The following is a 20760-nucleotide window of genomic DNA, read 5'->3' as shown; positions in this document are numbered from 1 at the left end:
GCCTATAAATTGCAAATAGTTTATAAGCTAAAACAAATAAGTTGGGGGTGGTCTAACTTATTTTTTTTGGCTTATAAGCTGTTTTCAGTTTATAAGCTGCTTTAGATAAGCTAAGTCAAATGAGCCCAATTATTTTTTTGAGCTTATTTTAAGCACAAAATGACTTTAAGCTAGGCAGTCAAACACTCAAAAAAGCTGAAAACAACTTATAAACAACTTATAAGCCAATCCAAACGGGCTCTATATGTAGATAATATGCATGCATATACCTACAGATTAAATTATATATTCTGAGATTACTGACTCTACATCTTAATTTCGTCTAAGAATATATGTATTCATCTAATGATTTTATGTGCGTTGCCTGTGAGAAAGATTTAGATAGTCTGTGAGAAAGAGTGTTGAGTTTGTTTCACATTAGTTATGGAATGAGGTTTTGTCTCCTTACGTGGTCTTTGATAATCTTCACATCATGAACTAGTTTTTCTAGTTGAATTAGGTCTAATCATTTCTTATCATAACATTAGAGTCAGACTCATTCCAATTCTTAGTGCCGGTTTGGCCATGGATATTTTCACTTTATTCCATAATATTATTCTAGCAAATTGTTTGAACATATAATTGTTACAATTGAAGTTTAATCTTAAGTTTTCCGGAATTTCAAAATCTCCAAAAAGTTATTTTCACAATTTTCGCCCCAAATCACTCACAAAAATTAACATAACGGATGTGTCGGAGGGACAACAAGTGGTTGATATTATCCCTCCCGGACCATAATTTCTTTTTTCCGAGGGAGAATCAAAACAACTCGGGAGAATCAAAACAACTCCAGTTTGTATTCATGTCCAAGCACAACTCAAATTTCCAAATAACATTTTCAACTTGAAAACAAATACATATTATTACTTTTTTTTTCTTTCAAATTTCACAATTTTTATGTCCAAATGCTCACTTAATTTAACCGATATTAGCCCCCTATATTATGTTTTTAACACTCCATTTGGCGGGTATGGATGAGTAGAGGGTGTTTTGAGTTTGCTACATGGTGGGATGAGAATTTAATCTTCTTATAAGGTCTCACGGCTCGTTTGGCTCGTTTGGTTGGGAAACAACTTATCCCGGGATAACTAATCCCGGGATTAATTATTCCACCCTCAAGGTGGGATAACATAAGGCTACAATCCCGGGATAACTAATTCCGGGATTAGTTATTCCGGATTTTTATTCCAATCAAACATGGGATAAGAAGACACTAAAATTTTATCCCGGGACTATTTTTGCTTATCCTTCACACCAAATGACCCCTTAGTGACTTAAACATTATTTAATTTTCAGAGAGAGAAAGGAGAGTTATTGTTGTTTGAGCTTGAGAAGAAAGATTAGTAAAGCTATCATTTGATGTGAAAAAACAAATTTAAAGGGAAAAGTAGCTATAGGTGGGGGTGGCAGCCACCCCTATTTGCTTTTTGGACTTCTTCGACCTCTTTTTGTCTTCTCTTATCATAAAACCCCCCCATCCAATATCCTTCTACTTCCTCAGCATTCTTCTCTAACTGTTGAGTTCCCAATTAGAACCTCCTCTTCTTCTTCTTCTTAATTTGGATCTTCTTCTTCAATATCTTGTTCTATATTGCTAAATTAGGAAAAACGAGAAATTGAAGATAGAATTTCCAAATTAGGAGTACGTACTTTATATATGGCACCTGTTTCATTGCCCCCAGGTTTTAGGTTTCATCCCACTGATGAAGAACTTGTGGTTTATTATTTGAAAAGAAAAATCAATGCCAAGAAAATTGAACTTGAGATCATTCCTGAAGTTGATCTTTACAAATGTGAGCCATGGGATTTACCAGGTACATATATATAATTCTTTTAATTATTTTTCCCACGAAGAAATAAGATGTTGAATAATCTAGTTCACATAATTAATGTATAAATCAAGTACGTACTATATGAAAGGAAGAAACTACGATGTGCAACATGCACGTTCTAGCTTAATTCTAACTTTCTAAGTGTAATATTAGAGTTCTACTATTTGTCAATTATAATGAAGAGGAAACGGCTGTTCAAACTTGAAAGATAAATAAATTAAACTACCATTCATTTTGAAGGTTTTAGAGAAACGAAATGACTCCTTTAATTAGCCAAAAAGATTTATCTCAAAGTGATGTTTAAGAAAGGTATAACAGAGATATTTACCAGCCACTATTTCCTTAACCATGTGTTCATTAATTAATGATTTGCAGTCAGACCATTACTTTAATTTTATAAATTATGTAAATCTAAATAGAAAATGATCGCGTAAAGTGAAGAAAATAAGTTGGAATTCAAGGGATTTTTTTTCTATCAAAACCCTAGTACGTGAAAATAAAACTTAAAATACCCGCAAGATAATTAAATCAGATTTAGTTTAAATCCATATAGTGTTTTCATACGCGTGCTGACTAATATATTCTGATTATGGACACTTTGCATCACACTTTAACAGTCAAAAATCATAATATGCTTTTGTACAAAAATATATACCATCTTATATATTACTCCTATCTCATATTCCTATATATAAAGCTATAAAGGAAGTAATTGGTCCCTACATCTTTTGATCTTCTATTGAATCTTAAAGACTGCACTTGCTACTTCGATGATGATTTATTGAAGTCAAAAAGTAAGTGTGGAAAAAGAAAATGACATGATTGCAATTCCTATTCCATGAGTTGCAACCCCTCCCCCCCCCCCCCCCCCCCTTAATTTTTTTTCCTTTATCAAAAAATTTATTTTAATCCACTTTCTTTTTAGAGCAAGGGTGATCCTTTTGATGATTACCATGTTTCAAGAATCTCTTTCACGTCCTTTTCAGTTTTCATTTGTGTCAAAATTCTTCACATACTCGATAATTCTTCAATTCCCATGAAGATCTCACTTTCATGGCCGCGCTAGGAGCGTAATAGGTTCATTTGAATCTCTTTCTTCCAAAAATTATATCGTATATACAAAGTTAATTTTTTTTTTTCCTTTCATTGATATTTTTTTTCCTTTCATTGAATATAGGGAAGTCCCTATTGCCTAGCAAAGATCTTGAATGGTATTTCTTCAGTCCCCGTGACCGTAAATATCCTAACGGATCGAGGACCAATCGGGCAACAAAAACTGGATATTGGAAGGCCACCGGAAAGGACAGGAAAGTAAATTCACAGATGAGGCCTGTGGGGATGAAGAAAACATTGGTGTATTATGGAGGGAGAGCACCTCATGGAGCTCGAACTGATTGGGTTATGCATGAATATCGATTAGACGAACGAGAATGTGAAGTTGCAAATGGCTTGCAGGTACATATATAGATGGAAAATATTTTATTTTCCAAATTATAATAAGTTATTTTCTGGTCATTAGGGAAAATATATTTCATCAAAAGGGAAAAATGATTTTGCTAACTTTTGGGCTGACTGGCTGAGGTTATTTTCCTTCACAATCATCTGAATGTTTAACTTCACAACGCCGCGCGCTGTGATCAACAGTTAGATATTATTATCGATCTTAATACAAAAAAAAATAAAAAAATTCATACTGTTATGAATAAAAAAGAATTTAAGAAAATATTTTCCACCATCGATCGATCCAACCAGGGCGGATGTAGAGCACACTCGGGTTCAAGTTATGTATGTGTTAAAAAAGTTCACTAAACAAGTATAAATAATAGATTCTAAACTCTGTAAATCAAATGAATTGTGGTAGAATTTAGATTTCGAACCCCTAAAGTTCAAATCCTGAATTCGCCTCTACACCCAACGTAACACTGAAAAATTTCTTCCAAAAAATAAGTCATATTCTGAAAAAACATTTTCTAAAAATGACTTCCGTAATATAAAATGCACTCGTACATTATATGCAAAGGTTACATTATTGGAGTTTAACTTAAACCTTTAATCATCTTTTATTTAATTTATTTTAAATTTTGCATGGCATAATTTGCAGGATGCTTATGCACTTTGCCGTATAATCAAGAAGAGTTTGAACGGTCCGAAAATTGGGGGCCATTATGGTAGCGCAACAAGTGATAGATCCTCTAGCATTGATCATGTTTATTCTGAGGGAAGATATGATCATCATGATATGGAGGGCTCTCATCATGAGTATGGATTAATGCCATCATCATCGCCAGCTACATCCATGGCTGTACATGGCTCTCCTATGAATATGAATACTATTGGTTCTGCTTCAAGTGATGGTAAATGGATGCAATATTTGTCGAATGAAGCTTTTAGTTACAACAACAGTAGTCAGCCCATTCCAAGTTACGGAACTTTGCCATTTCCCCCACCCAAGGTAATGCCAACATGTTGATTCTATTGTACTAGTTTATAATAGTATTATCATGACATATTTTCCCAATACTGTGGTATTACAATAATCTATTGTAGCTGGTAACTTGACATGTTTTCCATATTAATCAGCTATTTGTGGACAGCTATTTGAGTAATCTAATAGTGTAAAATTTCTTTTTAAAAGGTTAGTGTGTAGCAGGTAACATGCCTTATCATTTTATATGTTATTGGCAAAAGTCATAGATAGCCCCCTAAACTTTGTCACATTTTCCTCTGGGGTACCTAAACCGAGGGTTGTACCTAAACCCCTCTAAATTTGTACCCATTGGATACCTTTTTCACAATAATCCGCAAAATTAAGATAGTGTATTACACTCTCCATGACGTGACAACTTTGTCCAATGAAAACGTGACACGTGAGACTTTAGTTGAATAAATCAAAAATTTATTTAAAAACTTTTTTTTAATTAACCCAAACCCCCCCCCCCCCCCCCCAAATGCACTTCTTCTTCCCCACCGAACCCCATTCCCCCCTCCACCCCCCATTTCACCTTCTTCCCAACTAGTAACCATTACGAGGAACAAGAACGGACTTTCACCCCAAAAAAATAATTAATTTGTGTCAATCTTGCCGGAAAAAATGGAGCTTCGCCAGAAATTTTTGAGACCTAAATCTGATACATATTCCTAATGAACAAAATACAAAGAAACTAAAAAAACAAAAAAAAAACAAAAAAGATAGAAGAAGTTGAATCAAGAGAGATGACGGGAATGGAAGGGTGGGAAAATAGTTGGATGGAAGAATTGAGGAGGAAGACCGGTCCAGTTGTCTTCCTCCTTTTTTTTAAGTTAATTTTTATGAACAAAATATAAAGAAACTAAAAAAAAAAAAAAAAAAAAAGAAGAAGAAGAAGAACTGAAGAAGGCAGAAGTGGAGAAGACGAAGAGGGAAGGAGGGGAGGTGACTGAAGAGTGGCTAATGTTTTTTTTTTCTTCTTAAATTTAATTAAAGTCAAAAGGTGAGTTTTTAATAAAAAAGGAAAAGAAAATTAACATTTAAGAGTGAGCCACGCGCCCAAGGAAAGTGTGCTTCACTTTTTTTGGCACATCAGCAAAAAGTATCTAATGGGTACAAATTCAAAAGAGTTTAGGTACCCAATAGGTACAACTCTCGGTTTAGGTGCCCCAGAGGAAAATGTGGCAATGTTTAGGGGGCTATCTATGACTTTTGCCTATGTTATATGTCTCACTATTTAGTTTATGGATCATTACTTAGATGATTTGATAGTGTAAAATTTCTTTTAAACAGTTAGTGTGTAAACATTAAAACTCATTTATATATACTTGTTCAGGTTGATATAGCATTAGAGTGTGCAAGGTTGCAGCATAGGTTCACATTACCTCCATTGGAGATTCAAGACTTCCCTCAAGTTGGCTATGTTGATGCTAAGATTCCTCAATCAAATTTTATCCATCAAACCTCAAACCAAACCCAATTAGCTTCACAAAATCTAATCAATCAAGACTCATGGGGTGGAAATTCAAGTGGTCCCGTTGATGACTTCTCTTTTCTAATTCCTCCTAATAATAACCAAATCCCTCATGACTTGGATTCACTCAATTTCATGGAACAATTGAAGGAAGATCAGAATGTAATTAGGTCCATTGATATTGGAGATTTTGATCACGAGGACTTCAAATCTGATCGAATGGTGGAAAATTTGAGATGGATAGGAATGTCAGACAGGGATCTTGAGAAGGTAATTTATTAATCTAACAAGTAATAATAATACTTTGTTTCCCATTTTTAGACCTTATTCTAGGACTCATAATTAATCCCCAAAATCTAAAACGTTTATATATTTAATATTTTATTTTATTTTATGAATTTACTTTTCTTTGTACTTGGACAGACATTTCTGGAGGGTTATAAAACTGTTCCAATAGAAAATGTTTCAGCCGTCCAGAAAGAAGAATATGAGCTTCAAGGTATTTGAAAACTATTTAATTTTGAACTTCTTATTTTATTTTTAATGGCACGTTATGATAGCCATAAAAATATCATTAGAGACAGAGCTAGAATTTAAAATTTGAAGAGTATGCCCTTAAGGTTTTAGTACTTAATTCAATGCATCTTTAATATTATAGGTCTTTCATCCAAAAATATAAAACTATTGAGTTTGAACGAACATGTATTGCCTCTGAATATCATGGTATGTTTAAAACCAACATAAGTCCTATGAGTAAATCTAGTATGTAAAATAGTCTTTGTTTATTTTTCAAATTTCATGACCAGCCAAATAACGCCATATAAAACGGTCCAAAACATACCTTTTTCTCCTTTTCGCCTTTTTATTGTTAAGTTTCTTTGTTAATCCATTTAAATGGCAGGTGAAAACAGTGGTCACAACAACAGCTTCAATGGATTCAATGAAACTGGAACAAACAACTTCTCTATAGGATTTGACAACAGTGCAAATGACAACTCGTTATATGACGGATACACTGATGGTTTTTCGAATTCCCCAAGCTTTGAAGTGTATGAAAAAATTGAAGTGAATCATGGGTTTTTTATAGCTACCAGGCAAGCAACCAAGACATTCTATCATCACGTGGCACCTTCTAGGACACTTAGGATTCATAGAAACGTAGTAACAGTCCATGACTTTCCTATATATAATATAGAAAAATCAGATTCAAAAAGTACTATTACTAAAGATAAAACATTTCTTGATAATTTTGTCACAAGACCATGGACAACAACTATGAGAACTTTGGTGGGTATGGTTGCAATTTTACAAACTTTTTGGGTCTACATTGGTGAATGCTTGGAATCGGAGGAAAAAGGTATCAAATTAGAAGACAAGAAGGGTGTCTATGAAGAATATTGCTTAGTAGAAAAGGAGGAGAAGAAGAAAGTTCAAGATTTTAAATGGGATTTTCATAAGCAAAATGAATTCCCAATTGGTGACAAAGAAGAAGGGAAATATTGCAATGTGGGTGTGGAAAAGAAATGGCCTAATTATCTCACACTTATAGTAGCTCTTTCTAGCATTTGGTTGCACCATATAATTGTCCCTTCATTTTGACCTTTTTCTTTTCTTTTCCTTCACATTTGAATATTTTGTTGTGTTGTTTCTAACCATTACTGTTGCCAGGGAAGGCCTAATTTAAGAGCCCCCCCCCCCCCCCCCCCCCCTGAATTAGATACCAAACATCTAAACGTATCTTCTTTTTAATTTTCCATATCAAGTATCAAGTTATACGAATGAGTTCTTATTTTGTGATTGAGTCCTGCTTTAGTGTTTTTTAGGTGAAAAATGTTCATCTACTTGTTACATTCCCTGTATTTATCATCAAATAAATGTAAAAGGTTTTGGACATTTGAAACTATACATTGTCTTCCTTCACTTGTCCCAAATAATATTTCACGAGTTTAAATACTACATGCTGACAGTATAAAGTATGTTTTATATCATTATCTTACATAAAAAGTAACTATAGATAATTTGCCCATAACATTTGGAATATAATTAGTAATTTAAAAAATAAAATAGGCAACCAACTAAAATAGAGGTTAAATTGCAATAATAATGAAAAATGTTTTTACACAACATTTCACCAATATTAATGAAGTTAAATTTGACTAATGAAAACACCAAATTATATACAGTACTATTGGTATGGAAGAAAGGAGGAGTGTAGAGAATAAATAAATAGAAGGGTAGTTTAGTCGTTACACTAGTAGAGTTTGCTATGTTTGTTAAAGTCACAAATATAAATAGTAATGCCCTTACTCATTTTAAAGTCAAGCATTGTATTTCTCTCTCTTTAATGTGACCGTTAATACCGACAACTTCCTTTCTATTGTTCATCATCTTCTTCCTCTATTTTCTTATAGTTCTTGCTCATTATTCAATATTCAACATGGTATCAGAGCGGGTTGACCTGGCAAATTAGGGTTAATCAGTATCAATTTCAATCGGACATTGCTGAGTGATCGAAACTCTGAAATTCGAACAAATTCGAGTGAAATTTCAAAATTAGGGCACAAATTCAATGGCAATTGAAGAAATTAACAATGCTAATGATACAACTTCAAGCACGACTACACAGGTATTGGATTACAATCATCCATTATTTTTACAATCCACGGATATATCCAGTTGAGAGGTAATGAAAATTACATAATATGGAATAAATCAATGAAATTAGCGTTATTAGGAAGGAACAAGTTAGGGTTCTTAAATGGAAAATGCAAGAAAGAGAATTATTCTGAAAATTTATGGGATCAGTGAGAGCGTGTCAATGCAATCTTGGATAATGAATGATGTAGATTTAAATTTGATTGGAGGAATTGTATATGCCAATGATGCTCAAGCACTATGGGATGATTTGAAAGAAAGGTTTGAGAAAGTAGATGATTCCAGGTCGTTTAACATACATAAAAAAATCTCTTCGTTTGTGCAAGGAACTCAATCTGTTTCCACATATTATTTAAAACTAAAAGAACTGTGGAATGAGTTTGAGTCTGTGGTTCCTGTACTAGGATGCAACTGTGAAAAATCAAAGGATTTTGTAATGTATGTATAGAGACAAAAACTGTATCAATTCCTAATGGGGCTTAATGAGTCTTACAATTAAGTAAGAAGTCATATCTTACTCTTAAGTCCTTTACCTAGTGTGAACCAAGCTTATTCCATGATTGTAAGTGATGAAAATCAGAGAGCCATTTCAAGTAATACAAGTTCTACTGGCTTACTTGGTTCTGTGTCAGGGAAAGTGTATGGCACAAGTGAAGCTGAGGCTATTGCTATGTATTCTAAAGCTGGTGGTGGAAATCATAGGTTTGATAAGAAAAGGAAATACTATAATCCTAACTACAACCCAAATGCCTTCTGTGATCACTGTAAGTTCAATGGGCACTACAAAGCCGATTGTTATTGACTAGTGGGCTATCCTCCAGATCATCCCAAAGCCAATCAAAACTTTCAAAACTAACACGACAATATATATTACTAGCAGGAAAGGTTTAAGAAAGCTGAAAGAGGTAATACTATCGATAATGCACATAGTGCTGCAGTATGTGATCTACCAAAGCTGGATCAAACAAGCATGCTGATTAGGCCTCAAATGCAGAGTGGTATGCACCAAGGATATGGATCACATGGTTCTAATCAGGGGTACAATCAGGCATCTCATCCCACTTATTCGAATCAGGAACAAATAGCTCAGTTTCAAAGAACAGAGAATGTACAGTTTACACCTTCTCAGTATCGTGAAATATGCAAGTTGATGGAACAAAATTAAGGAACTAGTATTACAAGCTCATATGTTAATCAACAAACAAATGTGCATGCTGCAAATATGTCGGGTATATTTACTGCTCTTAATGTAACTACTAATATACCAGAATGGATCATAGACTCTGGAGCAAGCAATCATATGACCTCAAATCTTGACTTATTGAATAAGAGCTCTATAGTTAAACCTGAAATGGAAAATAAAGTAGTTTTACCTGATGGAGGAGTTACTTATGTATAACATACTGGCACAATATATCTCATAACAGTAAGATGTATTTCATATACCTGTATTTAAATTCAATTTGTTGTCAGTTTCTAAATTGACTAGGCAACTTAATGCTCAGTCAAATTCTTTCCTGAATTTGTGGTGTTTCAGGATCTCTTCATTGGCAAGGTGAAGGAGATTGGTAAAGAAGTTGGTGGTCTATACTATCTGCTAAGGTCTCAAATTGTCCTCACCAAAGAACAAATTACTAGTTTATACACTTCTAATGATGTTATGTCTGATGTTGATCTCAATCTATGGCACAAAAGAATAGGTCATAGTCCTGCTAGCATTTTACTTAGACTATGTCCTACTAAGTCTAGTTCTGTGAATTGCTTAATCAATAATTGCACACTATGTCCATGTGCAAGGCAAACTAGATTACATTTTCCTAGAAGTACTACTATCACTACTAGACCTTTTGAGCTTGTACATATAGATGTTTGGGACCTTATAAAGTTGCTATTGTTGATGGTTTTAAGTCCTTCTTGACTATTGTGGATGATTTTTCCAGATTCACTTGGATATTCATGTTAAGAATGAAATATTATGTATTTGAGCATGTTAAAAATATCTCAACTCTTGTCAAGAATTAGTTTAACTTCAACATAAGAATTGTAAGAACTGACAATGGCACAAAATTTGTGAATTCTTTATTTACTGAACTATTTACTAGTTTTGGTATTGTACATCAAAAATCCTATCCTTATACACCTCAACAGAATAGTGTAGTTGAAAGAAAACATAGACATATACTTGGGATAACTAGAGCTATAAGGTTTTAAGCTCAAATTCTTATTAAATTTTGGGGTCATTGTGTCCAAGCTGCTACATATATTATCAACAGGTTACCTTTGGGAGTACTTCAAAGTTTATCTCCCTATGAAAAGTTAAATGGTAGGAAACCATCTCTGATTCATCTCAGAGTTATAGGATGTTTGTGCTTTGCTAAGATTATTCCTCAGCCTGACAAATTGAAATCCAGAACTAGAGAAGCAATTCTCATGGGATATTCAGAAACTCAGAAATGCTACATATTATATGATCTCATTAGTAGGTGTTTCTTTGTGCATAGAGATGTGATATTTAAGGAGAATGTAGTTCCTTTTATCACTCTTCAAAATGAAACTTCAATTTTGTTTCCCTCTCCAAATAGTATGAATGATAGTTGCATCTCAGATATATATGTATCTACTAACTACTCTGATAGTGCAGGGCAAAGAGTACACACTAATGTAAATATGCAGGAGATTGTCCCTCATTCTATAGCTAGTCATGACAATGTAGAGATTTCATTGAATCCAACAACACAAGGAAACAATGCTGGGGAACAACACCAACAACAACATTCAGTGGAGTCTCAATCACAACAACAGCTTCAGCAATAACAACAACAAGTGGTACATCCATGAAGTCAAGCAAGCAGACAATCTACTAGACAAAAACATCCACCATGTTGGATGAAGGAGTTTGAATCTCTTAATGCTTAAAATAACACTCCTTATACTCTATCTAATTATCTGAGTTATGAGCAACTATCTTGTAAATATCAAGAATTCATATCTGCTATGTCTGCTGTCTTTGAACCTACTACATATGCAGCAGTAATTAAGGATCCTAAGTGGATTGAGGCAATAAAGGCAGAAGTGGATTCACTTGAACAAAATAAGACTTGGCAAGTAGTGGACTTACCAGAAGGAAAAACACCCATTGGATGCAAATGGATATTCAAGATAAAGTACAAAGCAAATAGGGAGATAGAAAGATACAAAGCAAGGTTGATTGCAAAGGGATATAGTCAAGAAGGGATAGATTACCAAGAGACTTTCAGTCCAGTGGTCACTATGATCACTCTCTATACACTAAGAAGGTAGACAAAGGATTCATAACTGTTTTGATCTATGTTGATGATATGCTACTCACAAGTGAAGGTTTGGAATTGATAGCACAAACTAAGACTTCCTTACAAGAAGCATTCAAGATGAAGGATTTGGGAGAACTCAAATATTTCCTTAGGATAGAGTTTGCTAGATCAAAAAAGGGGATTCTAATGCATCAAAGAAAGTATGCATTAGAATTGGTGTCTGAATCAGGCTTAAGTGCTTCTAAACCTGCAATTACTCCTATGGAAGTAAACTGCAAGCTCACTACAATAGAATATGATGAAGTTGTGAAGAAACTAAACAAGGAAAAAGTGATCAAGCATGAGGGAACACAAGACAGGTTACTAGAGGATCGAAGTATCTAGCAAAGACTGATCGGGAAGCTTTTATATCTCACAGTAACACGACCAGACATAGCTTATACAGTTCAAAACTTAAGTCAGTTTTTACAACATCCCAAACAATCACATATGGATGCAGCATTGAGGGTGGTAAGGTATATTAAGAACCAACCAGGATTAGGTGTTCTACTGTCCAACAACAACAAGAATGAAGTGGTAACTTATTGTGATACTGACTGGGCATCCTGTTCATTTTCAAAAAAGTCTATAACAGGCTTCTTAATTAAGCTAGGAGATTTACTAGTTTCTTGGAAATCAAAGAAGCAATCTACTGTGTCTAAGAGTTCAGCAAAAGCTGAATATGGAAGCATTTCCACAACAATGTCTGAGTTAACCTGGTTAACAGGATTGATCAAGGATCTAGGTGTTCAACTTCAATTGCCAGTACTTCTTTACAGTGACAGTAAAACAACATTACAAATTACTGCTAACCCAGTATGCATGAGAGGACCAAGCATATAGAGATTGATTGCCATTTCATAAGGGAACAAATTCAACAAGGTTTGATCAAGACAAAATACACGAGAACAGATGAACAGCCTGCAGATGTCCTAACAAAAGGATTAACCAGAATTCAACATGAATACTTATTGTCCAAGCTTGGGTTGCTGAATATATTCATGGCATCCAGCTTGAGGAGGAGTATGGAAGAAAGGAAGAGTATAGAGAATAAATAAATAGAAGGATAGTTTAGTCATTACACTAGAGTTAGCTATGTTAGTTAAAGTCACGACTATAAAAAGGAATGCCCTTACTCATTTTAAAGTCAAGCATTGTATTTCTCTCTCTTTAATGTGACCGTTACTACCAACTACTTCCTCTCTATTGTTCATCATCTTCTTCCTCTATTTTCTTATAGTTCTTGTTCATTATTCAATATTCAACAGTTAGGTAAATTGACGGCCTTCTTAGAAAATCTAGAGAAATTAGAAAATACTTAATAATTAGAACAACAATGATAATGATAATTGGTCACGGATTGGTTTGATTCTCTCCATCCTGAATGAGAGATCTTTGGTTTAAACTTTAGGAATAGACAACCTTTCAATAATTAAGGAGCCAAGTTTTTTATTTCCTTTAGTGAAGGCGTAAATTCAAATTAGTCAGGTTAAATATTGAATTCCCAAATCTTCTAAATGATTGCACTTAAAAGAAATGAGATGTGCTATTCATTGAAGACCATGGAATTTTGCAAGTAAAAAGTTAAATGGTCACGCTTAGAACTGTTGAGCCTGTGAAAATGCAGCAAAGATAAGATTTTAAAGGTAGAATTTCATCAAACTCCAACTAACATGCTCATCTGTTTTGGTTTCTTTTTGTCCTCATTTATCTCTTGTTTACCTAAAAGTGCCTGTCCAATATTGTACTTGTTCATTCAATTCTTTATGCCTTTGTCTGTCTCTTTAAATTTTTCTTGTTTATATTCTTTTTTCACTATCATGCACAATATGCTTCCATTGATTGTTGTTTGTTCTCCCAATAAAGTCTAAATGATTACATGAAATAGCCGGAGAACCTACAACTTCAAATGTTGAATTTGCCTTTACCAAATAGTTAATTAGTATGATCTTTGATTCCTTAGATAAGATGAAAGAAATATAAATGAACATCTTTTGTTTGAAATATCATTACTCATATCTCAAAAGAGTAAAGAGTATCTCCTTCCCCATTTTCCCTTCCCCTATCCCTATGTAATTTAAAAAAAAAAAAAAAAAAAAATATATATATATATATATCAAAAGAGAATCCTTCTCAAAATTTCTGATCTCATATATATATATATATATATATATGGAGAATGCAAAATATATGTAACACACAAAGATGGGTAGACTAAGATTGAGTGATAAAGTCAGAAACGATAGGAAAGTGAAGGTACATAAATCACCTCCACCCACGACCGGTAGGTCCTGGGTTCGAGTCACACTGGAGGAGAAGTGTGGAAACGCTATAAATACTCCTAAAATGGGAGGGGAAAAAAAAAAAAAAAAAGGTACATAAATGTTTAAAAGATTAAAAGAGGAAGAAGGTGTCAAGATGGTAATGGACAGCACATGGTGGATGCTAAAACAGTAGAAAAAAATTGAGCACTTAGAACAAACAGAAAACAGATGGAAACAAGATGACAAAAACAAGCCTACTTCACGGGTCAGAAATTGGAAATAACCAGTAAAAAGAACTAAAAAGGAATAGTCCTTTTTTCACATGCCAACACTACTGAACTCAAATAATTCATACCCCAAATTCAACTGTTCCTGTGAAGTATGTCCCCACATCCACTAGCCACTTTAATATTTGAATTTTTCAGCACTATCATTTATAACAAGCTTGATATGATAACCTGCTACGACCGATTAAATTGCACTGATAATCTGACAAAAATATTCTAAAGTGTGTATATATATATATACCTTAGATTCCTAGCATTTCTTTCACCCCTTCACAATCCCTTCGCTTATAGTTTTATGCAGCTGAAGGGTGTTGAAATTGAATTAATTTTGTCATTATATGTACCATAATGTATTTACTCTCACATTTTTCTTTTAGTTTGTGTGTGCAAATTTTGTTGGTTTTGTTGTGGTGCATTCACCGTTTAGAGTATGCAAGCGCAGCAACTCCAAAAGTGAAAGTTGGGAATATATCAAAAGTGGAAGATGCTTCATATTTTCGGATATACTACGGACAAACCTTCAAGGTTATTAAGAACACCCTTGATGGCAAGAGTTATCTTCTTATCCAGGTACGTACTCTTAGTTCATTTGTGACTAGCTTGCTTAAGCCATGAAAAATGGCACATCATCTCTGCTATTCTTATCAGAGTCACTGTTGATCCTTTCCTTAATAAAGGAGATTATGTAACTGTATTTGTTTAGTCCATTGCTAGAACAGGCTCTAGTTCTGATTAAGAAATGGAAAGAAAAAGGATTTAAGTTATATACACGGACGGTTAGAAGATTTGTTATATTAATATATCTTAACTTATTATTGGAGGTTTGTTACCCATTTTATCAGGTTACCAATTAATGTTTTTCATCGAGATCATCAATAATTACCTAATAAGTAACCTGATGGTCAGTGCATAGAACTTAAACTTAGAAAAAAGTCAGTCTTATTTAACAGCTAATTAAACTAGAAAAGGAGTTGCCTGCTCAAGTGGAAGATGTTAAGTGTATAAAAATGTGAAGTGATTTTAAGGCTAGGATTACTTGAGAAAAAAAGAAGATGATAAGGGTTGCTGGACCACAAAACTTGGACCGTGGAGGTAGTAGGGTCAAGAATATTTAAAAAAAAAAAAAAAAAGAGTTGTCAAGAATATTTAAAAAAGAAAAAGAGTTATACTTTTTTCATTTGATCCTCTGTAATGGGCAATTCAAGAACTCACAAGTTCTTTTTGGTTGCTGAATTCCATGGCACAAGTCCTTTGTGAGCTTTGTTTTGAGCTCTGAAGAGCTTTTTTCTTTGGTGTCATTTTCTTGACTAAGTCCTCATGGGGTTAGGTTACAATATGGGAAAAAGTAGAAGTGTCACTACCTGCTAAATTATCCCATTGATCAATACAAACCAAGATGTTAATTGATGAAGTGCCAATGCCATTGCTTCTCTAAGAGAATTGCTGAGACCATTTTCCAGCCTGACAATAACAATAATTTCGCCTTCATCATGCAGTGGGCGGAGGCAGAGGGGTGCAACTTGAAAAAACTGTACTATGTAAATAGGGCAAAAATGAACGCTCTTTAATATGTATTAGTTGTTGAATCCGATTTTTGTTTTTACTCCCCTTATTTGAATTCCTGGCTCCACCACTGCCATCGTGAATTTGTTCTTGTTTTCTTTCCTTTCATTTTTGTAAAGAGAAACAAGAGAATTTTACAGCATGAATAAAAGGATACATTTGGCAGAACACAATATTGTAGAGTCAGGATGCTACATGATCCACTATTCTTTTTGTGATAATGTTCCAGGCTTACATAAAAAATTTATTTTAAAATTATTTCAATATATATATATATATATATATATATATATATAACTTACCCACTTTCAGGGGTTGAAGGGGGTTCATTGCCGGAATATGTGCATATAATAAATGTTGAACCCCCTAGGTGAAAATCTTGTCTTCGTCACTGCCCACGTTATTATAGGAAACTAGAGCTGGTTTCTGGTGAATTCCAGCTAGTTGCAAGTTCTCAGTTCTTTTTTTCATTTAAGAACATGATTCCATCAAGACAATTCTCTTTTTTGATTTACTAGTATGTAAATGTGTGCAGAACAACACGAGAATGGCCAGTAGAACAAAATATTGCACCTCAAGAATAAAGTCTTTCGTTATCCCACTAGCAAATTACTCTATCGAGACTGACTACTTTTTTCCAGGTACACCATTTTAACCATCCTCGTTGTCCTTTCCCCTTTATAACATCATATTATAAGCTTTCCATGTCTTTTTTGGTACTTGTTAATAACTCGTGCACTGACTGTTTTTCTTTTCTCTTTTCTTTTTCCTTCAATTCACAGTTTCCTTTTTCGAGGTAAGAATGCAAAGCTTTAGTAACTATTCTAATAGCTGTATTACTAGATTGACAAATTTGATAAATTTTGCATGAAATATTGTAGCTACTAGGCCTATTGGGAAATTTGAAAGGCATAACATCAACATATGTGGCCTCTCAATGCGTCCTAAAACTATACCAGGATGGACAAGTAGAGAGCATTAACAAGAACGACCCTCAACAACTTGCACAGTATGCAGCTCACTTCATTGCCAACACCGATGAAGCTCAGTCCTGCAACTTCGCCACATTTGTCCCTATTGGTGAGGATGCACCTCTCCAGGTACATAATGACGTAAAGATTTAACTTACATATACTGACAATGCACATAAATTTTACATTATTAGTGTAGTTTAAGTAGTTGTAGCAGGTAGACAGTCGTATTTTCCAGATTATTTACACAGTCTGTATATAGAAGTTAAACTCATGAGCCAAAGCTTCTTTCTGTTCTGTTGAGCTGTGCTTTGACCCTCCGGTTGGATATGGCTACACGTAATTTGTATTACTTTAACAGCGCGCAGAGTGGATAAAATACTTAGGAGCTTTCGCAAATATGGAGAACAGGGCAAACCAAGTCTATGATGCAGTAAGTGAAGAACTGAGACATCTTAACTTTCATTATAATGATAATATTGAGAAGAATTTCTTGTTTATTAAGGATTTTTTTCTTTCGTGGACAGATTAAGGAGAACTATTTGTGCTTGAGCAAAGCTGCAACTAGTAGGAATTCATTTAAACCCACAGTCTCTTGGATGGAGTATAAAGATGTGTGTACACTGACTCTTGAACCCAACCCTTTTTTTTTTTTTTTTAAATAATTTGGCTTACATTTGATCCTTAACATACACCTATTTTCTTGTATAGGGAGTGTGGTCATTTACAAGGGAGCCATACAAATTAAAGGTCAGATCTTTCTCACTTTTAGGCATTCAACACTTTTATGGTTATTTTCTTGAGTATAGCTATATTAATTTGATAAATGGTGCAGTTTGTAGAGGATGCTAGTGGAGTCAATGTTGATGATTCCATCAACAAGGTCACATACAATATGTCTCTTCCTGATGATTTGGAAGAGTTTCATGCCATTCTGTGTGTATGTTAATTTTCTCATCATGATTTTTGATTCTGATCATTAAATTATCAATTTGTCATATCGATCCTTTTGCTGATTTGTATTATCTGTTATTTAGACTGTGGATGTAGTGATTGATGAAACATATACCTCAGATCCAGAGGCTTATAATGTCTCCACATTTCTTGGAAACATCAATTTGGAAGATCAATCTTGCTTTGCTTTTCTCTCAAATCAAAGCATGTGGAGATATGATAAAAGAGTGCAAAATTCTACAGTGCTTGGTAGGTTTCTCTTCTTGTTTGTGCATATTTTTACCTAAAAGAGTGCAACATCAAAGCTTTTTTATCAAGATTTTTCTGAGTTGAATGCATAATTAATTTAATTAGGAAATTATTAGAGAACCTTGTTTTCTATTATTTCTGGGACTGATAGTGTTTGTCTTTTGCTTGTTGAAGACTGGTATGATGGAGCTGTCTCTCAACCGCAACTGGTCTTAGCAGATATTATTGAAGCTTTATATCCTACAGGAAATTATAACACTACATATTTCAGAAATATCGCGAAGGTATGTACAACACTGGTGTATTACATACAGTTACAGCTTTACTTAACTTCTATATAGTAATAATATAAAAGAATTTTCGCACGATCATGTCACCTAAACCTAAATAAAAACTATGTGTGATCGTCCATCAAAAATGGGGTTAATAACCTGAAAAAAGAAGAGACATTATGCGTTACAACATGTCAAAGAAGGGACTCAAATCCACTCTAAAATTAGGACATGTTAACTATTGCAGGGAGAAGGGATCATAAGCATTGGTCCTGAAATGTGTGAAAGAGATAGCTCCATCCCAATGGAACCAACAGTTGTAGCTTGCCAGTAGCTATATATTCTTTGTCATGATTTTTCGGTTCTTTTTTTCGCATTTTGGTCTTTTAATTCTTCAAATTTATGGTACGTTTCAGTACTAGATATTCTTCATCAGCTACAGAAAGGAAATATTGAAGCCATTGCCCATTATCATTGTGGTTATTCAGAATATGATATACTGCCGTCATTTACAAACCAAAATATGATACTAGATTACCAGCATAGTTCTGCTCAGTCCTCCTCTGATCAATTATAGAAACAGTTCAACGCAAGTATATACTACATTGCTATCCGTGTGTGTAGTTTATTAAGATTGCCACTTCACAAAGAGATGCATCTAAAAACATGACAACAAGAGAATGAAGCAACAACAAGAAGCATGTATGTCACTTGACAATCGACAACATTTTCTTGGTTATGGACCGTATAATAACAATTCCAACTCGAAACCAAGATATACAAAATGCAATCACCACAGAGAAGAACGTAAATTGGGTGCATCCAATATGATCATTGATGAAATTCATCTACGTTCCTACGAGGAAACACTTATAATAGTAAAACTCATGCCTCGGAGCATATTATCCGATATTGAAATTGGTCTGCTCTGCAGCAGCAAATTTATTTACAAGATAGATTCGAACAAAGACAATTTAGTAGTTAGTAAAGTCAAAGTCAAAGGGGTACTCCTGTGAAGAGTCATGCACAGTCACAAGCAAATATTCTGCATGATTAATACATTGTTAAACCAAAGGTACTAGCTCATTTCTTACCGCAAAGGCACATAACAAAAATGTAAGGAAGAGGGAAACACAAAGACGAATATACTTTAGGCAGAATACTAAAGACCTTCTAAACTTGGCACGTTTTATTCAAATCCTTTAAACTATACTTGGTCTTAGTAACTACTGTACTTGCTCTCTCTTTTTTTTTTTTTTTTTTAAATAATAGTTACCTCTCAAATAATAACTAGTCCTAGTTACCCCTATACTTGACTTTTCTATAATCGTTACCTCCTCAAAAGAAAAATGGTAAAAGAAGAAAAAATTGGTAGTTATATTTTGACGGAGGAATAGAAAATATATGAAAAGAGGTAAGGAAATAGCCGTTGGAATTGCTAAACATAAAAGTAAATGGTATCTTAGATTTTTTTACACATCAAATTAATATGACTTGTCAGTTATTTTACACTCACACGCGCCAAACATGATTTGAAATCACTTTGATTATAGAAAAGGCAAACACATGGGGTGATTAGGACCGGTTATTGTTTGGTGATAGCGATTATAAAAAAAGTCAAGTACAAGGAGTAATTAGGATCAGACATACTTTAAGGGAGATTTTAATTAAACACGTTATGTTTAGCAGTTTTTAAGTATTTTGCCTATAATTTATTAAATCATGTAGCTATCAGCTTCAGTTATTGATTTGCCGGAGCTTTACGTGCAAATACCCTGTCTAAAATTCTAACCCTTGCTTCAAGCTAGATAATCGAAGACACCCCACTTAATGTGATCGACTTCACATCTTGACATGTTTGTGCTGCGTAGCGCACATCTACTTTGAGGATATAAAAATCATTTCTTAAAGTGAATTTGTCCAGACAGCCGAGAAGAAATTAAAGGTTTAGTGAAGTGAAATCGTATAATTAAATTGAGAATTGAGTTTTCATGGGTTATGAGTAGGGGTGTACAAAGAATCGATAAATCGAGTCAAACCGAGAAAAACAAAACCCACTAGTTGTTTGGTTTGGTGATCATAATTACTTTGGTCTGGTTTTAGCTAAAAAAAAGTCAAACCAAACCAAACCAACCCGACATTACATGTATTCAATTATTAAAATATTTTATACATAAAAATATTTAATTTCTTAAATTTTTTCGTAGTTTTTGTTTTATCATATTATTTCAAGCTTGAACTTAGAATTTTGAATGTCAATAAGGTTTATATCCCATGGATGTTAGTAACTCAAATAAAGTCTAAACCAAAACCAACTCAACACTAATGCTAACAAAAGAAATTCAATTACACCACTAGGAATGACAATAATGTTGGATATCTATTCTTTAGTTTTACATAATTG

General features: G+C 33.8%; 2 protein-coding genes across 3 annotated transcripts; both read left to right on the top strand.

The window, feature by feature from the left end:
- The first annotated feature begins 1418 nt into the window (after positions 1–1418).
- Positions 1419–7646, top strand: LOC132621377 (NAC domain-containing protein 54-like). Its single transcript, XM_060335625.1, has 6 exons — positions 1419–1853; positions 3049–3326; positions 3973–4323; positions 5675–6082; positions 6236–6311; positions 6714–7646. Exons 1-6 carry the CDS (start codon positions 1697–1699, stop codon positions 7409–7411), a joined length of 1968 nt encoding a protein of 655 aa, XP_060191608.1. The 5' UTR covers positions 1419–1696; the 3' UTR covers positions 7412–7646.
- A 6611-nt stretch (positions 7647–14257) lies between these two features.
- On the top strand, positions 14258–18830 carry LOC132623974 (uncharacterized). Of its 2 annotated transcripts, none has more exons than XM_060338785.1 (11): positions 14258–14917; positions 16446–16551; positions 16693–16706; positions 16792–17010; positions 17243–17314; positions 17409–17495; positions 17593–17631; positions 17717–17821; positions 17919–18084; positions 18259–18368; positions 18604–18830. In XM_060338785.1, the coding sequence occupies exons 1-11, from the start codon at positions 14696–14698 to the stop codon at positions 18688–18690; spliced, it is 1227 nt and encodes a 408-aa protein (XP_060194768.1). In that variant the 5' UTR covers positions 14258–14695; the 3' UTR covers positions 18691–18830. The 2 variants fall into 2 exon arrangements, with proteins under 2 accessions (XP_060194768.1, XP_060194769.1); XM_060338786.1 differs by lacking the exon at positions 14258–14917 and adding an exon at positions 15437–15885.
- Positions 18831–20760: the final 1930 nt, after the last annotated feature.

This window comes from Lycium barbarum, chromosome 12, assembly GCF_019175385.1.
Source record: "Lycium barbarum isolate Lr01 chromosome 12, ASM1917538v2, whole genome shotgun sequence".
Lineage (NCBI taxonomy): Eukaryota > Viridiplantae > Streptophyta > Magnoliopsida > Solanales > Solanaceae > Lycium > Lycium barbarum.
The sequence above is the reverse complement of the archived record's forward strand: the minus strand, read 5'-3'. Positions and strand labels throughout refer to the sequence as shown.

Excerpts from the sequence above, each read along its gene's own strand:
- LOC132621377 (XM_060335625.1), top strand. The coding sequence starts at position 1,697 with ATGGCACCTGTTTCATTGCCCCCAGGTTTTAGGTTTCATCCCACTGAT. Across the intron at positions 4,324-5,674 it reads TGCCATTTCCCCCACCCAAG|GTTGATATAGCATTAGAGTG; the intron begins GTAATGCCAACA and ends ATACTTGTTCAG. Across the intron at positions 6,083-6,235 it reads CAGACAGGGATCTTGAGAAG|ACATTTCTGGAGGGTTATAA; the intron begins GTAATTTATTAA and ends GTACTTGGACAG.
- LOC132623974 (XM_060338785.1), top strand. The coding sequence starts at position 14,696 with ATGTATTTACTCTCACATTTTTCTTTTAGTTTGTGTGTGCAAATTTTG. Across the intron at positions 17,315-17,408 it reads CAAACCAAGTCTATGATGCA|ATTAAGGAGAACTATTTGTG; the intron begins GTAAGTGAAGAA and ends TTTCGTGGACAG. Across the intron at positions 18,085-18,258 it reads GCAAAATTCTACAGTGCTTG|ACTGGTATGATGGAGCTGTC; the intron begins GTAGGTTTCTCT and ends TGCTTGTTGAAG.